Here is a 26,607-nt window from a genome sequence, read left to right on the forward strand (position 1 = left end):
CACATGACACGGGAAAGGGTGGCCGGTGATTGGCTGAGGGGAGGCGCTTCCGGCGTAGGCCGGCTTGTTTGGGTATTACCGTCACACTATGGCGGCGCGCAGAGCTGAGCTAGCGTGTGTCGACGGCAGCCGCGCTGTGGGGACCGGACCGAGTCCTGCACAGGAGCAGCGAGAGGGGCAGGAGGCGGCGGCGGCGGCGCGGGCGTCAGGAGGCGGCTCTGAGGTAAGAGCCCTTACCGTTCTCCGTTGCCCGGGCCAGGGGCGCCTGCTCTCCACGCGGCCCCTGTCGCCCCGTGGCGCAGTGGAAACGGCAAGGGGCTTCTCGAAGGGCTCCCTGAGGAAACGGGGCACGGCGCTCCCAGGAGCGCCGCGCGCGCCTCCTCCTCTTGGGTGTGGGGCGACTCGGGGCAGAGGCCCTTGGGGAGGTGAGGGCTTCAAGTACGTTTCGGGGCGCAGGAACCGAAGCTGGGCTGCCCGTGGCGGCCGCTTGGTAAACGGCAGCTCAGCTAATCCGGTTCTTGCGTTTCTCTTTCTCCCGGGGCGTTATGGCTTCCCTGCCAAAGGGCAGGCAGGCAGGCAGGCAGGCCGTTCTCGCGTAGCCGCACAAAGTCGTAACGACTGCAGCAGCAGCAGGAAGAGGATTTTGTGAGCAAGGTGATATTAATATTTTCCAGCCCTCCTTTCGGGCGAGGGATGGGAGTCAGATACAACAAAATCATATCGATATGGGTTTGCCATACGGATCTCCCAGGCGTTGCTAACAAACACCTGTTCAGAAGGAAGGCTTGCGAGTTTATATGTGAGCATGCACTGGTTGCCTCTCTGCCTCTTTTAGCCAGACCAAAAATGCGGATCGTTGTTTTTGCTTCCCTCTCACACGCTGGTGCCCAGCAGCAACTGTGAAGGCCCTAGGTCAGTATAGAAAGGTAATAAGGATGAACAAAGGCATTGAAATAGCTTTGTCCAAACGCAACACTAAAAACCCCTGTGAATTTTTTCCCTATTGGAAAAAAGGCTGGGGTGTGTGTGTTGGTTTGAGCACCTCACTAAGCAGTGGGCAAGAAAGCCATCCATACAACATGTCCTTCATGAAAGGCAAGTGGGAATATGCTGGCTTGGACACTGTCACTCAGGAGTCCTCTGTGCGGCAGCCAGGGAAGCCTTTCCTGATCCAGAGCCTAAAAGAGCAGATGGGGTTGATGGCATGACCCTGCTTGCCAAAGCAAATCTTAGAGTTAGAAGACTGGTTGCTAATCAGGTTTGTCCAAGGACAGCGGGACACTTGTTACAGTGAACAAAAAAGACTTGAGTACTTGCTTGGTTATCTATTATGTACTATTGGAAGAAAAATTTGCTTATGTGGGGTGGTAAATACCAGTAAAATGTAACATGTGAAAAAGGGTGTTTGGCTATATTTTGCTACGTATCTGAGATGTGAAGTGTGCAAAATATGGGAAAGGGGAAGACACCTTTTACTTCTCCCAGTATTCTGCTTATGTAAAATGAATTAATCCTGCATACTGAACAGGGAGCTTACAACATATAATAAAAGCAATAGATAATAAAGCAAGACTGCAGTCCTCGCCCTAGTTAGAGGGGAGTTAACCACATTGAATTCAGTAGGACTTTTAAGTAGATTGTGCTTCAGAAGAATAATTTATTAATATTAAATCTGACTAGACAGTGAGCTTTAGTAACAACAGCCATTTCAAATCTCACCAAATGGTTAAAAGCAAAATTTTAACTGATTCTTAAAACTCAAGGAAGGTTGGAAAAGTTCAAAAGAAAGGCTCTGTCTCTTGTAGCCACCCACCTTAGTTCAGAAGGTAGCGGCACATAGAGACATCCAAGGTCTCAAAAGGTAGATTCCTATGGGAGCAGGCTGCAAAATTTAAAACTTTAAAATGTCAAAAACAAAAAAATTAATATGTGTCCTTAAGCACATAAGAATTCTGTGAAGTTTTTTTAAAGATGATTCTTCCTGTTCATACCAGACAACAACAGGTATGTTCTGGACTAGCTATTCTGTTGTGAAATATATTAATAAGGAACTTCCATAATGGACAGGAATATCTTGGTAACATCTAACATAGATTACTGCAGACCATAAATAATTTGAGAGACCATGCTTTTGTGTGAAGAGCTGTAGTTTAATATAATTGCTTTAAAAATATGTGTAAATGTCACTGCAGTTTAGAAGTACAGGGGATGACAATTTTGTGTGTGTGCTCAAAGCAAGTGTGCTGTTTTCAAACCCAGAAGATAGTAGGTCAGGCTTCTGCGCGCGCGGTCTACCAATATGCATGATGATGCAGAACACAATCCCTGCGCAAATCAGGGGTTGTTTGTATATTGTTTGCTCAGTTGCTGAGTAGGGGAGTATTTAAAACATGCTTTGAAAAGTAACTGTTTGTAACAGTTTGATGCCAATGCTGCAGTCTTAGCATTAAATCACATGCTTCATATCATTCTCCTACCTAGAATATCTTTCCACAGGCCCCTAGCCTATAGAGCCAGTATTATTTAGCATAGTCAAAGTTTGTATCTTAGCACAGTCATGATCTCCAGTAGGGTATAAATTTTGCTTTTGCTCCTAATCTAAAATAGACATAACTACCAACTAGCTCTGAGTTCTCGGTTGCAAATATATTTAATAATATATTATAGTTTTCAAAAAAATTGCTTATTAAATACAAGTAAAATTAACAAGGCAAATTAGATCGCTCTCTAGGACATCAGATTTTTTTCTGATGCAAACTGAATTTTCCAAGGCATATTCAAAAATTTTCAGAAAATCCACATTGCTGTAGAGAACATGAGATGAATGGAAGGGCTGACCTTTTCATAGCTGAATTGCTGCATATCCATAGTTCCTCTTGCTGAGCAAGTTACAATGTATATGTAGTGGCCGAATATAAATGCAGGTTTGTTAATTATCAATTCTGAATTCTTACGGACTTTGTATCTAACCCTACAACAAGCAGAGTTCCAGTCATGCAATGAGACTTCCCCTTCCTCTCCTTGCACACACCCAAAATCTTCTGTAGAGAGGACCCCCCCCCAGCTGCAGAGAAAAGAAGGGGGAAATTTTGTTATACAGATGGAACACGATGGCTCAGACCCTGCCTTTTTAACAGTTTGCCCTTTATTCTTGATGTATGAATATGTAGTTTGTTAGATAGCTTTTAAATATGGATTGGAAGCAAAATTACATCAGGATAAATATACAAATAATGACTATATAATCCATAACCAAACTCTGTATTGTTAGGTAAAACAAATAATTGTGCATTTGCTGTAGATTGATTTTACTGTACAAAAATTGAAGAATGACCACATTTTAGCAAGCTTACTCCATTTGTTCTTTTGACCCTTAATTAGGTCATTTAACTATAGATTAAAATTCCCACATGACCTTTTCTGTTTAAGATGATATGCTCAGAATTCTCCAATATTTTGCATATAGAAATCTTGCTGCTGTCACAAAATGTTGATTCCTTGTCCTTTTTCCCCCTGTGCAGCAACAGTTTGTCAGGAAAAGAGAGGTTCTAAATAACATCATATCCCATTCCCCCCATGCTATTTTCATTCTTCCCCCTTTTTTTTGCCAGTCTTTACCGAAGATTCCAATAGGCTAAATTAATAGCTTTTTCTTTTCTAAATAGAGCATCATATATTTTCATTACTTTAATTTCCCTTCATGACCCTATTTCAATAAAAATTGTGGCCAATATTCCATAAACTTTCCCAACCTAATCCGTAGCTCATTTCCTAAAGCTGGAGCCCAGTTAACCATGCATCTCTCTCCTTACCCGCAAATCAATTCATACCATCGAGTGTGCTGATGGAATCTTTCAAATGCTGAAACTGCATATTGCTGATTTGTTATAGGGTTTTTAAACTGCAGAGTAATTGAGCCGTCGGGTTTGAACAGTTGTTACATTCATTTCCCCTGCGGGGCATTCCGATAGCTATTAAGAAAGCCTCTTTCCAAAAAAACAAACCCGGCATCAGGCTTCCTTTTAAATAAACGTGCAACTAATTTTTGTTTCGAAATTCCCCATGGCACTGAGAGAGCGGGTATGTGCACATTTTTTAAAAAAACAAAACAACCAGGGCTGCCCTCCCATTTGGGGATGGAACTCCATTGTCCCCAAAGCAGCCCCCGCTTGGCCTGCGCTTTCCTCGCCGGCAGCCGGCGCCGCAGATGCCGCTTTGACGTCCTTTCTCCCGCGTGCGCGCCCAAGCCCCGCCCACGGGGGCGCACGCGACGGAGCTCCGGCAATAGCCGGGTATTTAAGCAGCAGGGAGCGGAAATCCCTCCTCCTCCCCTTGGCGCCCTTCTAGCCCCTGCGCCAGCCAGCTTCCGGCTTCGCAGGTTCCTCGGGTCCTCGGTGGTGGTGGTGGACGAGGCGGATGGCGGAGCAGGTAAACCGCTTCCCGCCGCGCGCTCCTCACGCGCTCAGCTGAGCAACAGCCGCGCATCGGGACAAAAGGCGCCGGTAGTCGTCGACCCCCGTCTCTCGGCGCCGTCCCTTCCCGGTCCTCGCTTGTCAGGGACCTTCTCGGGTGGCGGGTAGCATCTCCCGCCGCGCTCTTTCTGCCCCGCACAATCCTCAGCTCTTTTCAGGAGAAGTGGACTGTACCGCGAGGGATTGTACCGAGGCGCGGTTAACTAGAAGGGTTCGATCTGGCATCCCTAGCCTGCTGCCATGTCATTTGTAAAAAAACAAATAACACGTAATACTGTACAGTGGTACCTCGGGTTACATACGCTTCAGGTTACAGACTCCGCTAACCCAGAAATAGTACCTCACGTTAAGAACTTTGCTTCAGGATGAGAACAGAAATCGTGGTGGCGCAGCAGCAGCAGGAGGCCCCATTAACTAAAGTGGTCTTCAGGTTAAGAACAATTTCAGGTTAAGAACGGACCTCCAGAACGAATGAAGTACTTAACCCGAGGTACCACTGTATATGGGGTTTTGTCAATGCGTGTGTTAATCTCGGGACGAAATACAAATGGGTTATTTCCGCCTGGGTAACCTGAGCTCTTTTCTCTCCCTTTCAAAGCATATGCTGCTTACTGAGGAAGAACCGCAAAACTGTAAATTTGGAAGGAGCAGCCCGGACCGGCAGCTGAGGAACAGCAAGTGCGCTGCGCTGAATACAATGTTGCAACATTCAGATACAAATTGCGATGGTGCAGAAAATGCAGGTGCGTTGGAGGAGGCAGAGGATTTTATTCCCAGAAACAGAAATGTGTTGGGAGCAGCATTCTGCCCTCAGGAATTGCGAGAGGAGACCCCTGGAAGAGAAGAGACTCGTACTGACCCACCTGATGGCCAGCAAGACCCAGAAAGTGAGAAGGGCAAAGAGAAAACCTTAGGTATACGACAGTGCTGAACCAGGATAAAGAATTGAACATTGACTTTTGAAGTTAGGTTGTCCAGCATTGAAAAAATAGAACACTTGTTTACATTTCTTGATAACATACTTAGCAAAGCAATCGAAAGAGGGGCTAAGATGGTGTGAAGCAGCGGATCCTCTGCCATAGCCCTGCCAGTTAGGACCGAAGAAGATGTGTATGAGGGGAGAGGGAGTCTTTGTTGTGGCAGCTCTAGTCTGGTGCAGGACACATGCTCAGATCAGGCCCTTCACTAATAAAATGACTGGCTTAGGATCAGGTGGATACAACCCTGTCCCTGATCTATCCCCTGTTTTGGAACCCTATGGTAGTTTGTGTCAGCAATAGCTTTTCAACATCCTGTGCTTTTGGTAGTCACAGTGGAGGCCTCTGTGCTAGTGGAGTACCTCCCCCTCCCCCACCCCGAGCAGAACCTGGCAGAGAGACACTTCCACTCAAGCCTAACTCCCTCTCACAGTTCTGATCAGGGGATTAGGACACCCAACAGAAGGTTCTTCTGCTGCCTTGTTCTTTGCCCCCCCCTTGCTTTATCAAATCTAATTTTAGAAAATGATGAGACATTCTGATAACTGGAGAATAAAGCTATGTTCTACCTTCAGTGTTGGAGGTAGTATGCTGGGAATCGGAAGTGGGGAAATCGCCGTTGTAGCAAGTCCTGCTTGCGGGCTTCCCATAAGCCTCTGGTTCGCAATGTGAGAATAGGATCCTGGTTCAGATATGCCTTTTGCCTGATACAGCAACGCTCTTCTTATGTTTTTTTTATGGTACTTTGAAGAATGCCTTGCTCTGTTTCATCACTTTGTCTTTGAAGTAGAGATCCTAAGAAATGTCCAGTATTCCTACTGTATCAAACTTCTTAAGTCCTTTTTCAGTAATCTGGCCTTGTATTGTACCAAAGTTCTTGTTGCTTTTTTTGTTGATAATTGCCTAATACTTTGCATTTTCTAGGTATAATTATAAATGTTCCATTTTCTACTATCAACATATGTTACTCAGAGCACAAAATGTTCTGGTAATACTTCTAAAATACTTTTCTTCTTGGTCTGTAGGGAAAGAAGTACTCTTATTGATGCAAGCTTTAAATACTCTTGCTACTCCAGAAGAAAAGTTGGCTGCACTCTGCAAGAAATATGCTGATCTGGTAATTATGTACTACAATTAAAGTCACATGCTTTCTCTGTAGTTGCAAATTAACTTTGTAAACATGCATAGGTGTCTTAGCATTGGAGTTTCATTCCTTTGAATGTTCCTACAACCAATAGAAACAGATTGAAATGTCAAATGTCAAGAACAATTAAACATATTAATGTTGTTATTTGCACCGTTTCTATACTGCTTAACATCACCCTGGTTAAAGGTTATTATAACGGGATCATGGAAAAATATTTTTTTATGTATGTTATTTGGCACTGTCCTCTCAAAAGTGTGGGAACTTTTTAAGCTCCTGGTTGCATGTTAAGACATTATTTGGTTTTGATAAAGGTGAGGAAGCAGAACTATACTTTCTTTTGCCCCTATTGCTGCTTCATTCAAAGACTCTCTAATTCAGGGGTGGGAAACCTGTGACTCAGAAGCAATATTTTGCAGCAGCAACTGGACAGTCATAGGTTCCACATCCAAGCTGTAATTGGAATATGTATAAATACAGAGGAAATGGTTTTTACATGTGTTTTGGCTAGGTGTTTTTAGTCGAGACACCAGCTATCATTCAGCTGTATTGTTGACTGCAAGATTGCCTGTTCCCTCTCGCATGCACAATGGATAATTCTTCGAGAAAAGAGTGTGTGCAGTTTCTGTTTATGTGGGATCATGCCCCTAGTTCCTGGGTTGTATCCAGCATGTCCGTGTGATAGCAGACTGGACTTCTACTTATGCAACAGGTCTTCCCCCTTCTTCTCCTTCCCCCTGCACACACCCCAGATCTGCTGTGTATTCAATTCAGAAAATGTTTAAAATGTAACGAATCTTGAGTAGAAAATTCTATAGATGAAGGTTGTCTATGTGCACTTACTGTCTTGTCAGACAAAAAGTTCTAAAAGATTTGCTGAGAAATTTGCCTTAATTCATGGAAGGACAATGTGGAAAGAAGAAAGGATTGTGGATTCCAAAGTCACAAGATTCTGAAAGAAACTAGCACTGTGAATCCTGTTCTGAAGCTCGTTGCGAAGTAAACAGGCATAATGGTTATAGGTGTATGCATTGTGTGGTGGCTGAGTTGGTGGGGGTAAGGACACCTGGCCATCACCACACTCCAAGCTTCTAGTTATACTACAAGGGTAGCAAAGATTGCAAACTAAAATAACGGGGAGGTGTTGACCATCTTCTTTAACATAGATCTCTCCACTCTGGATAAGAGGCTCTAGCAGTCCTCAATCTTACCTGGATTTGATTATGCTCATTTATAGTGAAATGAAACATAGATAATCCAAGTGGATAGCTCAGTTGGTTAGTGTGTGGTGCTGATAACTCCAAGGTTGCAGGTTTGATCCCCATATGGGACAGCTGCATATTCCTGCATTGCAGGGAGTTGGACTAGATGATCCTCAGGCTCCCTTCAATTTCTACAATTTTATGATTCTGTAACAAGTTGTGATTGTGAGGTTCTGGTTCTGTATCTGATTGATTAAAAACTAATGCAATCCGTTGGAGACTGTAGCTCCAGAAAACCACTTCAGTTCTAAAGGGTAATGGCAAAGAATAGGTTGGGGTTTTATTTTTAACCTCTTCTTTTTCTCATTTAGTTGGAGGAGAGCCGAAATGTTCAAAGGCAAATGAAGATGTTGCAGAAGAAACAAGCACAGGTTGTGAAAGAGAAGGTCCATTTGCAGAGTGAGCACAGCAAGGCCATTCTAGCACGCAGCAAACTGGAATCTCTCTGTCGTGAGCTTCAACGCCATAATAAAACTTTAAAGGTCAGTTTGATAAGATGGTTCATGAAGCTGATTCAGAGAGCAATATGGTTGTCTAAAAATAGGGTGGCTGCTGGAATATATAAACAATAGTACAGTGGTGCCCCGCAAGACGAACGCCCCGCAAGACGAAAAACCCGCTAGACGAAAGGGTTTTCCGTTTTGGAGGCGCTTCGTAAAACGAATTCCCCTATGGGGTTGCTTCGCAAGACGAAAAAAATCTTGCATCCCCCTGCGGGTTTTTTTCGCTTTTTTCTTCCTTTTCTTAAGCCGCTAAGCCGCTTATCAGCTGTTCCGCTGATAAGCCGCTTAACAGCTGATCGCTGGAAGCCGCTTGACAGCTGTAGCGCTAATCCGCTAAGCTGTCAATGGTCTTGCTTCGCAAGACGAAAAAACCGCTATACGAAGAGCCTCACGGAACGGATTAATTTCGTCTTGCGAGGCACCACTGTATAGCAAAATGGAAAACAATTGGGAGTGGATGGAAACACAGTCTGTTGAGCACCAGTTTAGTTTATTCCTTGATGCTATGTTACAGCAAAGATGCTTGATCCTCTAGAAGTTGACTGCTGGTTATTCCCTGGAAATGTGTCTCCGAACAAGTTGTTAATACATTTTACACTGGGACCCAGGGATAAGAGGCTAGAAAGAAGGTGGGCTTCTCTCAATTTGTGTCCAGCTCTAAACCCATATTGGATGCAATGAATTATTGCAAGTATAGTGGGACAAGGATGTAGTAGTAAGAGCACTTGAGATGATTAAGCAGCATACAGAAGGGTGGTATGGGGTATAGTCATGCCAAAGGCAAGGTGGTTTTTATAATGAGATTCAGAAGCAATACAAAATACACAAGTGAGTGAGAAGATTTAAAGATTTTATTCCAAAACAGCAAGCAATATATACATACCAAGCAAGCACTTCAATCTGCCACTTGGAAGCCTTCAAGAAGGGGCAAAGCGACTCCCCCAGGTAGCCTCAGTCTGCACGGCCCTGCAGCCGATCAGTCCATGCATGAGCTTCAAAAAAACCTGCCCAAACTGTCCAATTTTATAGATAGCCTGTGTGGCTTCCAAGACTGGCTACGTGCAGATCATCCATTAGCCACCCCCTCCCAATGCTTCACTTTCTCAAAACAATGTCAAACATCAAAGAAGGTACCCAGCACTATCCTCCACAACTGAGGAAGGCAGCTGTGTGTGGGAGTTCACCTCCTCCCAACATTCTCAGGACATTAAAGACTTCTCACACCATCAAAAAACATAACAAGAGCGAACCCCTCCCTCCCTGTTCCCAGCTCTGGAAATCAGTTTTTGACTCTCCTTGACACTCCCTAGCATCCTTTGGGGAGATTAGTTCTCTAAGTAACAAAGAAGCCTCAGCCCCATTTAAGGAGATCTGCTGGTGCCTCCTGCTGCATTACAAAGTCTAGTCTATGTGATGCAGTATCCCATAGAGTCCTAGCAAATTGCACATTGGGGAAAGGCCATAACTAGTTGTAAAGCACATCGTTGCAGGCAGAAGGTCCCAGGTTCGACCCCCCCTCTGCCAGAGGGCTCACTGCTACTGGTTTAGATGGGCCACAGTGGACTCCGTATAAGGAAGTTTCTTAAGTTCTTGTGCTCTGATCAAGTGGGGGAGGAGATGGGGGGGCAAGGCAATACTGTTTTTTCCTAGCTCCTGTGGAGATAGCATCACTCCAAGTGTGAATTGTATCCTCCTTCCCTTATTCCATCCTGAAGTTAAAGCTATGATATTGTTAGCACTTTGGGAAGTAGCTGTAGTGACGTGCAACTGTTTTGAAAAAAACAACCTGATTCTTCAGTTAGATCAGCTCTTAATTCATGGAAATGTGCTACTACTCACTTTTGTTGATAGTTGTAGTTAAGTAGAAGTTAAAATTAGGGTGTCCTACTAGACCCGTCAGTCACAAAGTTTGACCAGCCTGGTTCTAGATAAAAGAGTTATTTTGCATACTGTGCACTTGTACTTCAATGTACTTCAATGGAGGCAGGAGCTTGTCTGCATATTTAAGGCAGGAGCAAGAACAGCAAGTTAGACCTCATGCTGGGTGTTGGTGTAGATCTTGTGGTGACTATTGATTCTCATGAGGCAGAGGTGTGGAAGCACAACAGCAAAGGCCCTGCTGTGGAAAACAATTGATAGCTCCTTGTTCCCCCAAAATATAGACTTGATTGCTTCAGTAGAAACCAGCCTATTTTGCAAATGAAGTGACAATAACTGTCTGGTGCTAGTAGCTGCTGGTACGTGGGAAAGAATTTATTTATAAGCTGCTTTCTTTTGCTGATTCAAGCTCATAGCCACCACTTCTTCTGTTCAAGAAGTATAACTTAATAATTGTGCCTCAGCAACAAAACCTACTGAGAAGCTTCTGTATACTGGTTGGAGAGCAAAACAATGCATGTTCATGTGTCTTACAGGCAAATTGTTCCAGAGAAGTGGAAGCTAGCATCCATTCCAAGGGACTAAACTATTAAGATGACATTGTCCTGATTTATTTATTTTTTATTGTTGTCCAAAATAATTAGTAAAAACATGTTGCTTTAATATCTCTTGGTAAAAGGAAGAAAACATGCAACAAGCCCGTGAAGAGGAAGAGAGACGTAAAGAAGCAACTGCCCACTTCCAGATCACACTAAATGAAATTCAGGCACAACTCGAACAGCATGGCGTACACAATGCAAAGCTTCGCCAGGAAAATATTGAATTAGGAGAGAAGTTGAAGAAACTTGTAGAACAATATACACTGCGAGAAGAAGTAAGTGCATTTCTTAGTCCTTTGCTGTTTTAGACATTGCTTTGTTATTCAATAGCATTTCATTTTGGAATATTACAGCTTGATGATAAATTATCTCACATGAACATATTTACTCTTAGTTTTGAATGTGATGCAGTGGCTTCTGACTGCAGGAAATGCATTTGACAAAGTAAGTATAGGTTACACGTAGAAGGAAGGAGATGCCGTTTAAAGCTTGACTTCATAAGATGCAGTACTTGCACACTATAAAGAAATACAGAAAGGAATACAAATTCTGCTTACCTCAACTTAGGAGCAAATGTTTGATCTATACAATGTTTCTGTATAGCCATGTGGGGAACCTGTGGTCCTCCACCTGTGCTCTTGACTCTATAATCCCTGTCCCTGGGGCTGATGAGAGTTGCAGTCCAGCAATATCTGGAAGGCCACAGGTTCTGGCTCTTTCAGACACTCTGGGTAGTATCCACAGTTGCCTTTCAGCAAATGGAATAGTTCCTTCAATTTACAGAGAGGGCAGAGCTCCAGTGGAAGCTCTGCTGAAGGAACAAGGAGGGCCATTATTTTCACTGACTCCACCTGCAGCACCCCATGTCATCTCTTACTCTGTGATGGAGGGTCCATTACCCTGCCCTCCAATCAGATTTTCAGCAGGTATCAGGGGAAGGAAGAATTCACAAATGTTGCTTTCTTCCATAGTATTGTCCCATGTTTTGCTCGGTGCAGCTCTAAATCAAACCCTCTCTTCTTGTCCTGCCCTTCCTTCTGGAAGCAAGGGGGTGGTACACATGGTAAATTGGTTTGAGAGAAAGTACCAGTCCAAGAGTTACCTTGAGAGTGAACACATACAGATGTTCTCCATTTTACATTTTAAAAATGCTGTTGCATTCCTTCGGAGATCCATAAGACTCTCTTATTGAAATTCCACAGTGTTTAAATTGCACCAGTTAACTAAATAGAAACTCTGAATGGCATAATAATAATAATAATTTTTATTTTCTTTCCCACCCTCTCCAAACTTCACTTACTGTTTGTTCTATTTAGTATTAAATAATCCACTGTGTAGTGTGTTTTACAGAGTTAATGCTGCTAAACAATATTGTTTGAAATCAGCTTCTGGTTTTCTATGTTTCATCTCGATGGCTGCACTTCTCAGTCTTTGATCCTGCTCCTTAATAAAATAAAAAAAGCCTCTGCTATAAGTCAAGCTAATAAACATTTCCTCAAGCCCACTTCTGCTTACTTGTTTTTGAAGTGCCGCAGATTACTATATTCTGTGTTAGAGTAAGAATTTATGTTTGTGGGGTGTATGTGCAGCACCTGTTGCTTAATGGTGTAATCCTGTGCATGTTTACTCAGAAGTAAGCCTACTCTGTTAAGCGGGGTTACTAAGTGTGCATAGGATTGCAGCCTGCATGTGTTTCGTCAGTCATACGTTGGTGGTGGTCACTCGATTTCAAGGGTTTTTTTGATGGTGTCGAAACTGCTAGTACATATTTCCAGGTTAAGCATGGCTTTCCATATGTGGTGGTGGCCAGTTAGTTAAACCAGGTAAGAGCCATGATGAACATGAGAGTAACTTTAAAGTTGTTGTTTTTTTTAAAAAAAGTCTGAAATGCAAATTCAGTTTTGAATCTTTTGAAAAGGTATACTAGGTATTGATGGTACCAACATTCAATCTTTCTTCTAGCACATGGACAAAGTCTTCAAGCATAAAGAACTGCAACAGCAGCTGGTGGATGCCAAGCTTCAGCAGACAACTCAGCTAATAAAAGAAGCAGAAGAGAAGCATCAGAGAGAGAGGGAGTTTGTAAGTATTTCTGATTGCATGAAAAGTATTTGGATATGCCTGAATTTTCCCTCTGGGTAGTAACTTGGTACAGTAGTGTGTTTTAGGTCTGATGCTATAACTAGAACAAATGGTAAACTGCTCCATTTGAATGTTCTGTCTCGTGCTTACTGTATGTTAGCAAACTTATCAGTAATCTGTATAGGTCATAAGTCCTCTAGAATGGGCAGTTTGGCAACTTCTACACAGTTCACTGGCATGTAATAAATTTGTACCACTAAAATGTATAACATATAAATAATAAAAATTATGTATGCATGTATTTGTACCCCACCCATCTGGCTGGGTTGCCCCAGCCACTCTGGGTAGCCTCCAGCACGTATAAAGACACAGTAAGACCTTAAACCTTAGAAAGCTTCCCTATGCAGGGCTGCCTTCAGGTGTTTCCTAAATGTTATATAATTACTCATCTCCTTAACATCTGATGGGAGGGCACCACTACCGAGAAGGCCCTCTGCCTAGTTCCCTGTAGCTTCACTTCTTGCAGTGTGGGAACTGCCAGAAGGCCCTCGGTGCTGGATCTCTCCGGGCTGAACGATGGAGGTGGAGATGCTCTTTCAGGTGTACATATATATGCAGCTTTGTTTCTTGCTGGTACCACTGTAATGCATTTCTACATGCCATTATTTTTTCTTCTGCTCGGAAGAAATACAGATGTGTTAATTTTTTATGGCTGGGATATCTAACAGTTTTATGAGAGCATTTAAAAAAAACTGCTACAAGAAAATCTTTAGATTAACATATTTATAATTCCATACATTCAAAATATTTTGAACAGATATTCTGCAGTTAATCAACAAAAGCTGTGTATTTTTAGTGAACAATTAAAGTATGTTGCCGAACACCAGATCATCACATTGTGTGATCCATGGTGCATTAAAGTCTTCAGTGCACTTAAACTCAGAACATCTTTCCAGTGATGTTCATTCAAAACCAAATCTTTGCCTTTGCAGAGAAGAATTTGCAGTAGTGTTGTAGAATCTCCAGTAGTTAGGATATAGTAACCAGTGATACTATATCCTATATAGGAGTGGAAATCTGCCGTAGTGTTAATAGGAACTGCTAAACAAAACCAAATACAGTAAGACTGGCTACCGGTAAATATGTTCATATTTTTGAATTTATTTGTAAATTTGTCTCTCTCATGTATCACCACTTTAATTGACCTTAAGAAAACAAATACATATGTTCTAATTGACTTTGAAAAAATGACTCTAAATTTGAATGCCGGCTGGTAAGTTTCTTCATCTTCTTCCAATAAATACTTTGTTTAAAATCTCTTACATAAAATAGGAAGAATAAAGGCTTAGCAAAATGTAGATGATGTGCTTTCTTTGGTATAAAGGTAATGTAGAGACAATACAATTTTTCTTCCTCTTCAGCTGCTAAAAGAGGCTACTGAGTCTAGACACAAGTGTGAACAGATGAAACAGCAAGAAGCTCAATTAAAACAGCAGGTAAACTAATTTAAACATTTGCTGCATTAAGGCTGTTAATCACTTAGTTACAAACTTAGTTGAGAAAATTATTTGTTCTCTTAGAATTTCTAAAACATTTTCAGAAACTAGCAAATCAGTGAAACAAGTTGGAAACCCCCAAGAAGCCCCTGGGAAAGGGAAGATAAAACAGTTGGGAAATTCCACCCCCTTGGAAGATTGGTGAACTCTTGAGATAATGAGTAGCTTCCTGCTCACTTAGCCCCCTCAATCTGTTCTGGTTTCCCCCTTAGCGTTTCCGGCTAGATTTGGGGAGGGGCACATGAGAGGAGCCAGAGTAGTTCTGTTGCGCAAGGGGAAATCCTTGCACTAGCATGAGTCCATTATTATTGTTATTGATATAAAACAGTATATTAATTCTTTTCTTGTTCTGATGGTGCTGGGTACGTTTTGGCTGGTCTCTGGCAAATTCACAGGACTATTATTTTTCCCCAAGGTGGCTGTTTTTGGGCCATAATGCAGGTACTTGTGAAACCATTCTTGTGAGTGGGTTTATCACTTTAAGTGGCTGCTCTTATGTCATGCTAGGTAAGTCTCAAAAATCAGACTTTCCTAGCGTATGATGATCCCACTAACAAGAATATATTTTAATATGAACCTCCACTGCATGATGCCACGTGGAAAAGTTCTACCTTGTGGCAAAAAGTTCTAATGCCTTGGTTCTTGGTTTGGTAGTGCCCTGCCTAAATCTAAATGCTGCTGGATTTACTTCATTTTTCCAATGCTTACTAATAGTGCATGGGAAAGTACCCCTGAGAAACTCAGTGCTGAAACAAATTGCATACTAACCTATAATATTGGCAATGACTTAACCATATTAAAACCATTTTTGTGCACCCGGTGGCTTGGCTTTTTTGTTCTATGCCTTATTCTGCAGCTTAAAGTAAAAGAGATCTTGGTCAATAGTGGCACAAAAAAGCAGTTCAATTGGGAATTTAGTTTCTAGAATGATTTTGGCAAAAACATGTCTTGTGTGGTGTCCTGAAAGGTTTGTAATGGATTTACAGTTCACGTTTTGTGGAGGACTGATGAGATATGTTCACCCTTGACAGCCCAACCAGCCTCACAAACTTGTTATTCCTGTAATACCTTCCCTTCCACCTCAGGTTTTGCGTCATTATTGCATACTATGCAAATAAAAGAATTTGTATTACTTTAATATGGGTTAGGTATCCTACAGTGCAATCCTCCACACGTCTACTCAGGAGAAAGCACCATTAAGTTCAGTGCAACTTTCTCCCAGGTACCTGTGTGTAACATTGCATCTTTAATCTGTTGGTTCTAAGAGAGGAGTGGGAGAACGAATGGCTAGTTTGCAAGATTTTTCCTAGGGCATGTGCATAGGTGGTGGTTGAGTTTAAAACTTGAGTGAATAAAGCTTAGATAAAAGTTCTTCAGAGGGGGAAATCGGCTCAAAGCAGTTCACTTCAGTGGGACTACTCATGAGTAGGACTTAGTTGACTACAACCCAGCAAAACAAAGAATCCTTTATTCTCATTATTTTTAACTCCTTTAGCATGCTGTTCTGCTTTGAAAGCCACCTCATACTTAGATGTCACATAAGTGAAGTTCAGTCTTTTGAAATCACGTATTTCACTGTTTACCAAATAGTGGAATTTCCAGTGTGTGGCTACTGCATTTTATGTGTAACTCTAAATATTGCACGTGTATAGAGGACTTAAGCATTGTCTCCTTCAGCTTTCTCTCTACATGGATAAATTTGAAGAATTCCAGACAACAATGGCAAAGAGCAATGAACTTTTCACAACATTCAGGCAAGAGATGGAAAAGGTACTTTATTTACATGTATTACTTTTTTATGTGCCTCATTCATTCATCTACAGTGGGGAGATCGTAGTAAGACTGCAGCCTTTTCAGTGGAGGCTGGTCCATTAGGGTGAATGGGACAGTGTCCCACCAACCTTACTCTCCCCTTATCCAGCTCCCAGCTACCTGCCTGCCTCCAGGGTAGGCATTTCCTGTCAGAATCCTCCACCTTAGCCTCAGTTTTGCCCTCGTGGAATGCAGCAGGGAGGCGGATAGACACAAAACTAGAATGAGTTGGTTCCACCTGCCATAGACTCTTGCTACGGTCCGCCCTCCCAGTCGCCGAATCCTATATACATTCACCCAGGAGTAAGTCCCATTGAACTCAGTGAAACTTAACTTCTGAGAAAAGAGATAGAGAATTGCACTGTGAAAGAGACCTAGCTAGCCTGTACACATCTTAATTATTGAAATCATCACCGTTAAAAGTTATTAATTATTTTAATTACTAAAATGCCAACAACTGAGTGATCTTGGTATGCTTTTCTTGTGGGAGATAGTATAGTGCACTTAAAACAAAAACCTTTAAATGAAACATTTAGGGAGCACTGGGGGAGGAGAGGGGAGAAAGTTCCATTGCACAAGGGAAAATCCTCCTACTCATGGAACATTCACCTTAGCACTGTATTGAATTCCTTCCGTAATGTCTTTTTTCAGTTTAACATCTCATTTTAAACAGTGAGCTTGAGTGACTTAAGAATAAAGAGGCATTGAGAATTAAAAGGTAGGATTGGCCAATCTTAGGCCGCAGGCACCAGCTGGCTGAGGCTCATTGGGACTTAGTGATCACCAAAAGACTAGTTATCCTGGTTTTAAGTAGTGAAATCTTTTTGTTTAAAAGAAATCAATAACTTTAACGTTTCAGATGACCAAGAAGATAAAAAAACTGGAAAAAGAAATAATAGTTTGGCGCACAAAATGGGAAAACAACAACAAAGCTCTCTTGCAAATGGCTGAAGAAGTGAGTATTAGGTTTCATGATTAACAATCCAGTATGTCTTATATATTATGCAGGTAGCCTGTTTTGTGTAGCTTTGTAGAATGTGAAGTTGAATCAAAACCCTCAGGTCTCCAACTCGTCATTGGAAAGCAGACTGTACAAAAGCATCTGAGAAAGGCTTTAGATTTTATTATGTTTGTGAATAAGCTTGTTAATGTCATGATCCATACAAATAATTTGGCTGTCTTGGTAAACAAATTTATTTTTAATAGATGTCTTCAATCATATTCTAAATGCATTGGGCAGTGTATTCTGCTAAGTGATTTCACTAGTGAAGTTTAACTTTCCTTCCCTACCTACCCCCTGCACCCTTCCCAAATCTGCTCCAAAGGGTTGGTGGGACCCCAGAACAGATTTAGGGGTTGCACAGAGGGAGGCAAAGTTCTGATTCACAGCCAGAAGTCCTTGCACTAGCAGAAGCTCTTTGTTCTGTACTGCCTGTTGTCTTTCTTTTTCTCTTGTGAAATAGTTACCAGTTATTTTTGTACAACTCACTTTTATTAATATCTTCTGGTAAACAAGGGAGGGCCTGCTTAATGCTTCTAAACGTATAATTTATTATCTTGTTTCTGAACATTTCAAATATTTCTAGCATGCTCTTCATTGTAATGTTGGATACAACAATATATAAATGAAAACCAATCCAACATGCAATCCTAAAATAAAAAGAGCAAATAATATTACAGCATCCGCAGCAACAAGAGGAATAATCAGAAACAGGTCACACAAATGTCGTCATGTGCAATCTCTTGCTTGTTTTCTGCAGAAAACAGTGAAGGACAAAGAATACAAAGGCTTCCAAATAAAACTGGAGCGTTTGGAAAAGCTGTGCAGGGCTCTTCAAACAGAAAGGAATGAGCTGAATGAGAAGGTGGAAGTTCTTAAGGAACAGGTTTCTTTAAGAGAAACAGATGTTGATCTAGCTGTGCATGTGTTGCAGTCATGCACACTCAATTCGCACGAGGAACTGGGGAGTTCTACCAATGGAGCGCAAGAAGGAATTCAGCCAGATCCTGAATCATCAGTGGCAAATGAAGGCTCTGAAAAAACTGTTTGCCTGGGTTCCATTCCTACTGCGGATTTTGTTGACTAAAAGTGTAAACACTGTATTGAGAGATATATTTTGTGTATAACTTTAACTGGTGGTGGTAACTATTAGTTTTGTGGTGAAAATTTTCTTACTTTTTCTACCATATCTGTATTTTCTTAGAACAGAACTTGCCTGGTACAGGAAGCTGCATAGCGGCTATTGAATAGCTTATCTATAAATTTTCCACAACTGTGTTGCACATCTGCCTCGTTTTTTAAAACAGAACTCATAAAGGATGCATGCAGATTCCTTCCTTCTGACCCCATAGCACACATCACCATGTCATCTAAGACTCGTGTACAGATTTAACATCATGTCAGTGGAACAACTGTGGCCAGAGTGTCGCAGACTCGGGTTTGGGGGGGGGGGGAATCGTTGCTTCTATTAAGTGAATTAAGGCTTAGTATTGAATTGTAATGACCAAATACTACAGTGAACTATAATTGGAGATGTGATGGCCAGTGGGAGCTCATTACTGGATTCATATATGAACAAAACTAAAAACTCTTACAGGGTTTAGTGTAGCTGCAGTCTTGCCTACAGCTTTGAAATCTATATAATTTTGCAACTGGAAAACAGGGTGTACAACTCACATATTTCTCAGGATTGTCCTGCACAGTCAATTCATAGATGGAGTGACTGTTGCCTGTTAAAGTGAAGAAATAAGGGAAGAAAACAGGCGCTCAAAAGTTTGTCCAATTAACCACTGACCAAAACTCAGATGCATTTTGAGCACACTTTTGCATCATCCTGGAGATAAAACCTTAATAGTTAAAACCTACTGCCTACAAATGCATGTGTGTAGTTGTGGCTTGTCTGATAAAACAAAATGCAATGGGTTTTTGGTTTGTGGGTGCTAGGCAAAAGTACTTTTTTCTGCCATTATTTCTTCACTAGGTTTGGTGCCTAATTAGCATGAAATAATGAACAGCTACAAAGGTGTTCACTGAAAATGGGTGTAATGACCAATAACACTCCATCTCTTGGTCCCTTTAATAGACAGTACAGCAGAACATAATGCACATATTTGACTGGAAACATGTTCCCATGAAAACTTACTTGCCTATTTAACAAGGATAGGTCAGAGTATAGATAATACAGTTTGTCGTCTAGGGATGGAGGGGGGAATACTCTGATCTGTTTTCTCAACTATTGCTTTTTGTAAAATAAAAATGTATGACTAGATAAAACACACCTGTAAGCAAAAGTGCCTTCTGGTATCTATAGGTTACCTGGTAGATTTGGCACATCAGTTAACTAATATACAGCAAGCGAGGCTCCACTTTATTTCTGTTTCGTTTGTGGTTAGTGTTGTGAATGTAGATTGACCTGGAAAAGCCCAGATACCCCCATAATTTGGATTTGTGTTTCTTTTATTTATTTAAAAGACAGGGACCAATAGTGTTTTCTTTGTTAATGTTAGGCAGAGTGCTACTAGGTCAGAAGCTGCTGTTTAACTCTGCCTTGCAGTTAGTAGCTTTCTAGTTGCTGGTTGTTTTGAAAAATACAAATACTCCTATTTCTGGTATTTAATTTGGTTTTCATTTTTAAGGGATTTCTGACTCAAGCACATAATTGTTGGCAGGTTCTCTCCTTGCCTACCCATTCTCTCTGAGTTGCAGATTACTTGAATGTTCAGGCTATGTTGCTATGTGCTACCCTTTTCCTGATGAAATGTACAGAATGGAAATAGATGTCTTGAAAGGAAATAAAGGTTGGATCACACCTACTGAATGTTACCTAATACCATTGAGCAAATTGGCATCTGCAGTGACCAAATTTGGAAACTGGCCAGTTAATATTCCTTATAAGGTGCATTTGCAGTTTTTCCTTTTCTTTTTTGGTATGCATTTCAAGTACAGTAAAAGAAAGCAAAGCTGGTGGGAGGTTTACAGTGAGGAAGGGTAGAATGAGCTTTGTCAGTCATAACCATTTGATTGTAATTGATTCTGGAGAGAAATTTTCTGATGTTTCCTTTAAAAAACAAAACAAAAAACCTTGTCCAATACTTTAAAGCATATATGTGTAAGCAAAGAAGTCATAGTAAGTAATTTGAAACTGAATGCAATTTTGAAGGACCGAACTGCGGTGTATCTGAACCATTCCACCCCACCAACCCAATGTATGTGATTGCCTTGCCTGTAGCCAGGATTGGTGTAACGTTTGCTCTCTTTAGAGAAGAGTAGACTTTGGGTTTCAGTGCATTAAAAATTGCTTCCACGTTATAGCTAAAAACACCCTAAGGATTGTGGCCACTAATACTTAAAAGTAATTGAATTGAATTGACTATTCTTTCTGGTTCCTGTCTTTTCTAAGTGTAGAACTAAATTTTGTTTCCTGAAATCTTAAGACATTCCATACATTGACCAGTGAGAGGGCCAGCATGGGATAAGCGCAGTCCTTGTCTGATCTGGAATTGCACTGCTGTTCTCCAGCTCTTTTTTCCCAGTGTACTTCCACCTGTACAACCCATGCTTACCACTGGCAGCTGCTTCAATGTGCGAATTCCAGTAATCATGTGCTAAATTTAAGGCTGTTGCTTGTACTGTCCATCTCTTTATACCTTTTGCAATGATGCGTACAGTGGGGGGGGGGGGAGTGCACTGTTTTTCCTATTGCATAACCGGTGGTTCAAATGCACAGTTATCTGCCGATTAAACCCTAGAATCCTAAACTATTCTCACACAGGACCCTCAAAGCCAACACTCTTTTTCATTTGTAATTCTTAAGTGTATTTGCATACATGCTTGGGAGCTGTATTTTCCAATCCGTTCTCCTCTCTCTATTACACCTGGTTATGTTACCGTTCAGTTCTCAGGTGTTGCAGAAAATCTACCTCTTCAGACTGTAGATGGAAATAACTGTGAAAAGTGATGCAGATATTTAGTTTGTGCTGAACACTCTGCTTTATTTTTACAACCCATACCTGCTTTCATGAAAAAGAAATGCTGAATAAAATAGCCAGTCTTGTTTTTGCTTTTCAAGAACATTTTGTAGAGATTTTTCACTAATGTGAATCTGAAATTTTATCTACTCAGTTCTGTATAAATTAAGTAAATATGTGTGCTTAATATACTAGGCTATGTGTCTTATTTTTTTTTTTTAGAGTTCTCAACTAAATTTCACTTTTCTGGCTGTAGGTCTTGTCCACAGATGTGTGGTGTTCACTGTACGTATTATTAAGTGAACTGTAAACATGCAGTTTTGTACTTCCATAGCTATCCTAAGGATTCAGAATTGAAAACAAAGCCCTTCCATCAATGTATCTAAATGTTAAAACACCATAGCTGTCTTAAACATTCCTTTAATAATGGGATGGTAAACTCCATTCGATTTCCGTCAGTAGTGCATCAGAAGAGTTTACCAGCACCATCTAGTGGCAAAAGACAGAGTCTTAACGAGCATCTATTATGGGTGTATGTCTTACACAAAACTGAGGACAACAATCCCTTTAAATTATCTATCAAACTTGTGGTCAGTACTATTTCTTCCATCTCAACTAATAAATTGAAGCAAAATTCTCTCTTTATAAATCAAAAAGGAAGAAGTTAAGGATGGAAAGTGTCAAGATGTCATTCCAACATTCATTTTTGTTTTACCACTCACTGTCACTGGCTATAGTGTGAACAAGCAGTATTTTGCCCAATAGTTTTCCCTCTGTCCTTTACAGGGAGCAATTTGATTTAATGAACCAAACAGTGCTTCATATTAAGGTGCCTAATGTGTATTTTTGCGCACCCCCCCCAAGTTGTGCCAGGTGCTTTTTTCACTATTACGAAAAATAAAATACTTCTCTCTACATTAATGTGCAGCTGGTGGTTTGGAAATACCTGTTTTGCTAAGTGACCTTATGCGGAAGCATCCCAATCACACTACAGTTAGGCATGCCTGAGAGGAGATATGATAGCCATCTTCAAATATTCCAAGGGCTGTCACATGGAAGAGGGAACGTGCTTGTTTTCTCATGCTCTGGAGGCTAGGACTTGGCTTAAAGTTTCTGACTAAATGTTCGAAAGACTTCCTGACAGTAAGAGCTGTTCAGCAGTGGAACAGACTGCAACAAGAGGTGACGGACTCCTTCCTTTGAGGTTTTTAAACAGAGGTTGGATGGCCGTCTGTCATGGATGCTTTAGCTAAGATTCCTGCAGTGCTGGGGGTTGGACTAGTTAGCCCTTGGGTCCTTTCCAACTCTTTATGTCACAAAAAGAGCTACAAAGTCTGACAATTAGGGACAGCTCTTCCACAAGAAGCGTGACCTTGCTTCACATTGTTCTAGTTCAAGCCACAAAAGGTAAATTCTACTGGTAAGGTAAAGATAAATGTCCCCTGGACCATTAAGTCCAGTCAAAGGTGACTATGGAAACATTAGCAAATAGTGTCTTCAGTCAATTGAAAACCCAGATAGTGTCAAGTGTGTTGTCTTCTGTTTTCCTTTCATGATGAAAGGTGCGAGGTAATCTCTCTGGGCTCGTGGGGTCTACGCAACTGGGTTTTCATAGTTAAAAACATATGAGGCTGCTGGATCAGGACAATGTCCCATCTAGCCAAGCATCCTGTTCTCAGTGGCCGACCAGAGGCCTATCGCATGTTTGCAAGCAGAATTTGAGCACAAGAGCACTCCAGCTTCCTGTGGTAGCAACTGCTATTACTGCCTCCAACTGCGGAGGCACAGCATGACCATTATGGCTAGTAGCCATCAATAGCCCCCACCTCCATGAATTTGTCTAATCCTCTTTTAAAGCCGTATGTAGAGTAGTTGAAGTCACCCATGTCTCCTCTTTTGGGTGCTTCCTTGATTTCATTCTTCATCTCAAGATCTCCCTGAGCATTTTGATCAAGGGGATGATAGCATGCTGCTAGTACAAAATGGTTAAATTACCCACAATGATTCTGTGGGGAAGGTTGCCCCTTTGGGGATTTCTAGCTTGCTAGACTCCAAGGTTTCTTTGACATACAAAGTTCAAGGCTGACACCTTGAAATAGATGATCCGGCTGACCAGAGAATTATGCTACGTAGAGGGAAATGGGCTTGATCCTATGTCCTTTCCCCAGGCACAAGAGTTGAGCATGAGAGAACAGTTAACTCAGTAGCTTGCTGGTGCTTTGGAATCTGAAATATTCTTACTCGAAGGCATTATTTTCTCAAAATGGCATTCTAATAGAATTGAAAGCACTACAAAAAAAATTGCCACATTTAAAAAAAGACATTACATTTGTTAACTAATACCAACCCATATTTCAGAGAGACATTTTTAATAATTGGGTTGTTTTTTAAAATGCCTTCTCTACTTGAAAAGCCTCCTTTTGTGGATTTATATTCAGTAGTTCTCAAGGGGCAGAAAACCTCAATATTAAAGTCTAAGGCGAGAAGAATGCCATCAGGTTTGCATTACTGTCTGAATAACTTTAAATATGCAAAGTTTCTTCCTTCTGCTTTGTCTGCATGTTGATCAGTATTTAGCTATAGTATGCACAAATATGAGGGCATTCGGTTGTTATATTTCAGCTGGTGAGTAGGCGTTAAATCCTGCTGCTTTGACTGCACATGCCAGTTCCTTTTGCAGAACCAGCAGGAGCAGCCAACACAGAATTGAACTCCACCCATCACCCCAAATTGCCCAGTGATGTCAGCCAAAGGACAAGGTTTGGGGGAAATGGCCTCACTGGCTGCATTGGATCCACTGGTAGGCCAACATTGGCCCATGGGCTGTAGGTTCCCCACCCGATTTACACATATGATAAAATAAATCCACACTCTTTTCTTTCCATGTTAGAGCAGAGCATGAAGGTTGTGAAACAAGCTCCACAAGGCTCATTAACTGCTTTATGCCTTACATAAATATATATCACTGACCATTCAGAAAGGGATTTGAAGAATGGAGCAAATATGAAGGAATGTCTCTTGTTCTCAGGCACTGTTTACTTATTAAATTCTTACATATGAGAAGTATAGTAAATTCCAAGCATACTTTGAACCATAATGAGGCATAATGTACCTTAGCCTGCCTCCTTGTTTTTATTATTTTTCATATCTTCATAATAGGTCGTCCTTGGAAACAAGGGTCAGGTGTCCTCCCAGAGATGCAGTGACATTCTTTGCATTATTCACTTACACATCAGGAAATTCACCAAGAATTAACAAAGGCAGTTGCTCACTTTCACTCAGGAAGCTGTCCATGCAGAACCAACTACTGTATAGACTTTTAAGTTATATGAACTGCTGCTCCCAACCTCCCTTTCAAACTTGACTAGGATAATATGGAAATAAAGCCAAGTGGTTTAAATAATTTAAGAATTTGTGTACGGCTGCTTTATCGGCTGGTGCTGTTCCAAAGTCAAATATTCTGCAAGATCTGGTTCCCTGGAAATTATTTCTGCCATGACATATTTATTGCTTGCAAAGTAAGGTTAGATAGAGCTTCAATAGTTTGTTTGCTTTTTGTGTACACAAATCCTTACAGGAGGTAATACATTTTTAAATCAAAGTCTTTGCTCCCTCTTTCACATCTTGGGTTTTAGATCTACTTCTAGCTGTTTTTGTTTAGCTTTAGAAGACATTTAACGATTCATCTTGAATGTAAGAGTTGGGAGAGGCAATTGCAGAACACCCACTAAAATAAAACACAGCTTGGGTGGCCTTCTGGCGGTATCCTTTTCAATGAAAGGAAAAAACCAGGTGTTAAGTAACACTCTAAATAATCTTGACATGCACACTCAAGATTACGGGAAGATCAAAAGCCATTCCTTGTAAGGGAGTTGCTACAGCCCCTTGATCATTTTGGTTGACCTTAATGCACGGTTTCCAGCTCTACAATATCCTTCTTGAGATGTGGAGACCAGAACTGAACAAAATATTCTAAGTGTAGTCTCTTTCCAGATTTTCTGTAATAGCATATTAGCAGTTGTATGTTTGTTTGTTTGTTTGTTTGCTTGTTTGATTCCTTCCTTAACGATACAAAAATGGAATTCATATTATTCACAGCTGCCATATACTGGTGTGCTATCCTCCTAGTAATTGTATAAAGCAGCCATAAAGACATTCTGTTAACATCAGCAGGACCAATATGGCTCTAATCCAGTATAAAACTCACATGCTCCTTGGATGAATATTTGCATAGGAACTGCTTGCATATTTTCTATTTGTATTGAGCTTTACTTGCAAACCCAGATTTTGTTGTGCCTGGATTACCAGGTGTCTTTGCTGTACCTGCCCCTGCTTAAGTATTTAGCTTTTTATAGACCTATAAAAGAAACTTAGGATAGTACCCCTTTTCTAATATGTGTTTGGACAATGTGAATGTATGGGATTGAGATCGTGCCATTTCCACTGTGTGAAACTGCAGGAATTATTGCAGAAAATAACAAAGCCATTGAATATACTTGGCATAGCATATTACCTTGCCATTTCATTATTCAGTGTAAGTCAGTGTTTCCCAACCGGTGTTCCGCGGCACACTAGTGTGCCGCGAGACGTTGCCTGGTGTGCCGTGGGAGGGAGGCGGGCGAGTCGGGCGGCGAGAGGCGGGGCGGCATCTCCTGCTGGATGCAAATCCAAACATGGCGGGCGCCTCCCTCGCTCCTTTGTAGGCGGACCATCGAGAGAGAAAGAAAAGGAGGCGAAAGAGCGAGAGAAGGCGCCTGCGCGGAAAGAGGAGCGAGCAGTGCGCCTGCGCGCCGCGGCGCCCGAGTGCAGTGAAATTCCGTGAAGAGGGGAGGGGGGGGCTGGAAAAGAGAGAAAGGAAAGATTTTTCATTTTTAAAAAAAAAAAAAAAGGAAGAGGGAAAGAAGATAAAAAGCGGCAGAAGCTGCGGGGAAATTTTCCGTGAGGGAGAGAGAGAGAGAAACGCGGGGCTGGCGGGACCCGCATCGCCCGCCACCGCCTCAGAATCTCCTCAGGAGCGGCGGCGGCTGCTCCCCCTCGCCCCCTTCCTCCCCCCCAGCCCCCTCCCAACCCCCGGACGAGGGACGCGAGGTGGCGCCGCTGAGAGGACAGGAAGGCCCCCGGCGGCGGGGTCGGCTCGAGCAAGGAGGGGCGAGCGCTAGCCGGCTGGCTCTAGCCCGGCAAGAGGAGGAGGAGGAGGAGGAGCACGCCGTCGCTTCCACAGCGGCCGCCCCACACTCCCCTCCCCGGGCACCGGCGGGGAGAATGACGGAGCTCCAGTCCGCGCTGCTACTGCGGAGACAGCTGGCAGGTCGGTCCGTCCGTCGGTCGGGGCAAAACACACCACAGCGCAGGCA

General features: G+C 41.9%; 1 protein-coding gene across 3 annotated transcripts; it reads left to right on the forward strand.

Annotated features, from left to right (window-relative positions):
• The first annotated feature begins 50 nt into the window (after positions 1-50).
• Positions 51-18,568, forward strand: TXLNG (taxilin gamma). Of its 3 annotated transcripts, none has more exons than XM_081907633.1 (10): positions 51-223; positions 5,071-5,386; positions 6,475-6,566; positions 8,167-8,337; positions 10,916-11,110; positions 12,798-12,917; positions 14,339-14,413; positions 16,151-16,243; positions 17,145-17,240; positions 18,046-18,568. In XM_081907633.1, the coding sequence occupies exons 1-10, from the start codon at positions 89-91 to the stop codon at positions 18,370-18,372; spliced, it is 1,620 nt and encodes a 539-aa protein (XP_081763759.1). In that variant the 5' UTR covers positions 51-88; the 3' UTR covers positions 18,373-18,568. The 3 variants fall into 3 exon arrangements, with proteins under 3 accessions (XP_081763759.1, XP_081763761.1, XP_081763760.1); XM_081907635.1 differs by having other exon boundaries at positions 52-223; positions 5,071-5,215; XM_081907634.1 differs by lacking the exon at positions 51-223 and adding an exon at positions 4,295-4,428.
• The last annotated feature ends 8,039 nt before the right edge of the window (positions 18,569-26,607 follow it).

This window comes from Podarcis melisellensis (genome assembly GCF_964234715.1).
Source record: "Podarcis melisellensis genome assembly, chromosome: 4".
Classification (NCBI taxonomy): Eukaryota; Metazoa; Chordata; class Lepidosauria; order Squamata; family Lacertidae; genus Podarcis; species Podarcis melisellensis.

What these genes read in the sequence shown, in the direction of transcription:
- TXLNG (XM_081907633.1), top strand. Translation starts at nt 89, where the DNA reads ATGGCGGCGCGCAGAGCTGAGCTAGCGTGTGTCGACGGCAGCCGCGCT. An exon ending in CGTCAGGAGGCGGCTCTGAG is followed by an intron (nt 224 to 5,070) that starts GTAAGAGCCCTT and finishes TCCCTTTCAAAG; the next exon opens with CATATGCTGCTTACTGAGGA. An exon ending in TCAGGCAAGAGATGGAAAAG is followed by an intron (nt 16,244 to 17,144) that starts GTACTTTATTTA and finishes TTAACGTTTCAG; the next exon opens with ATGACCAAGAAGATAAAAAA.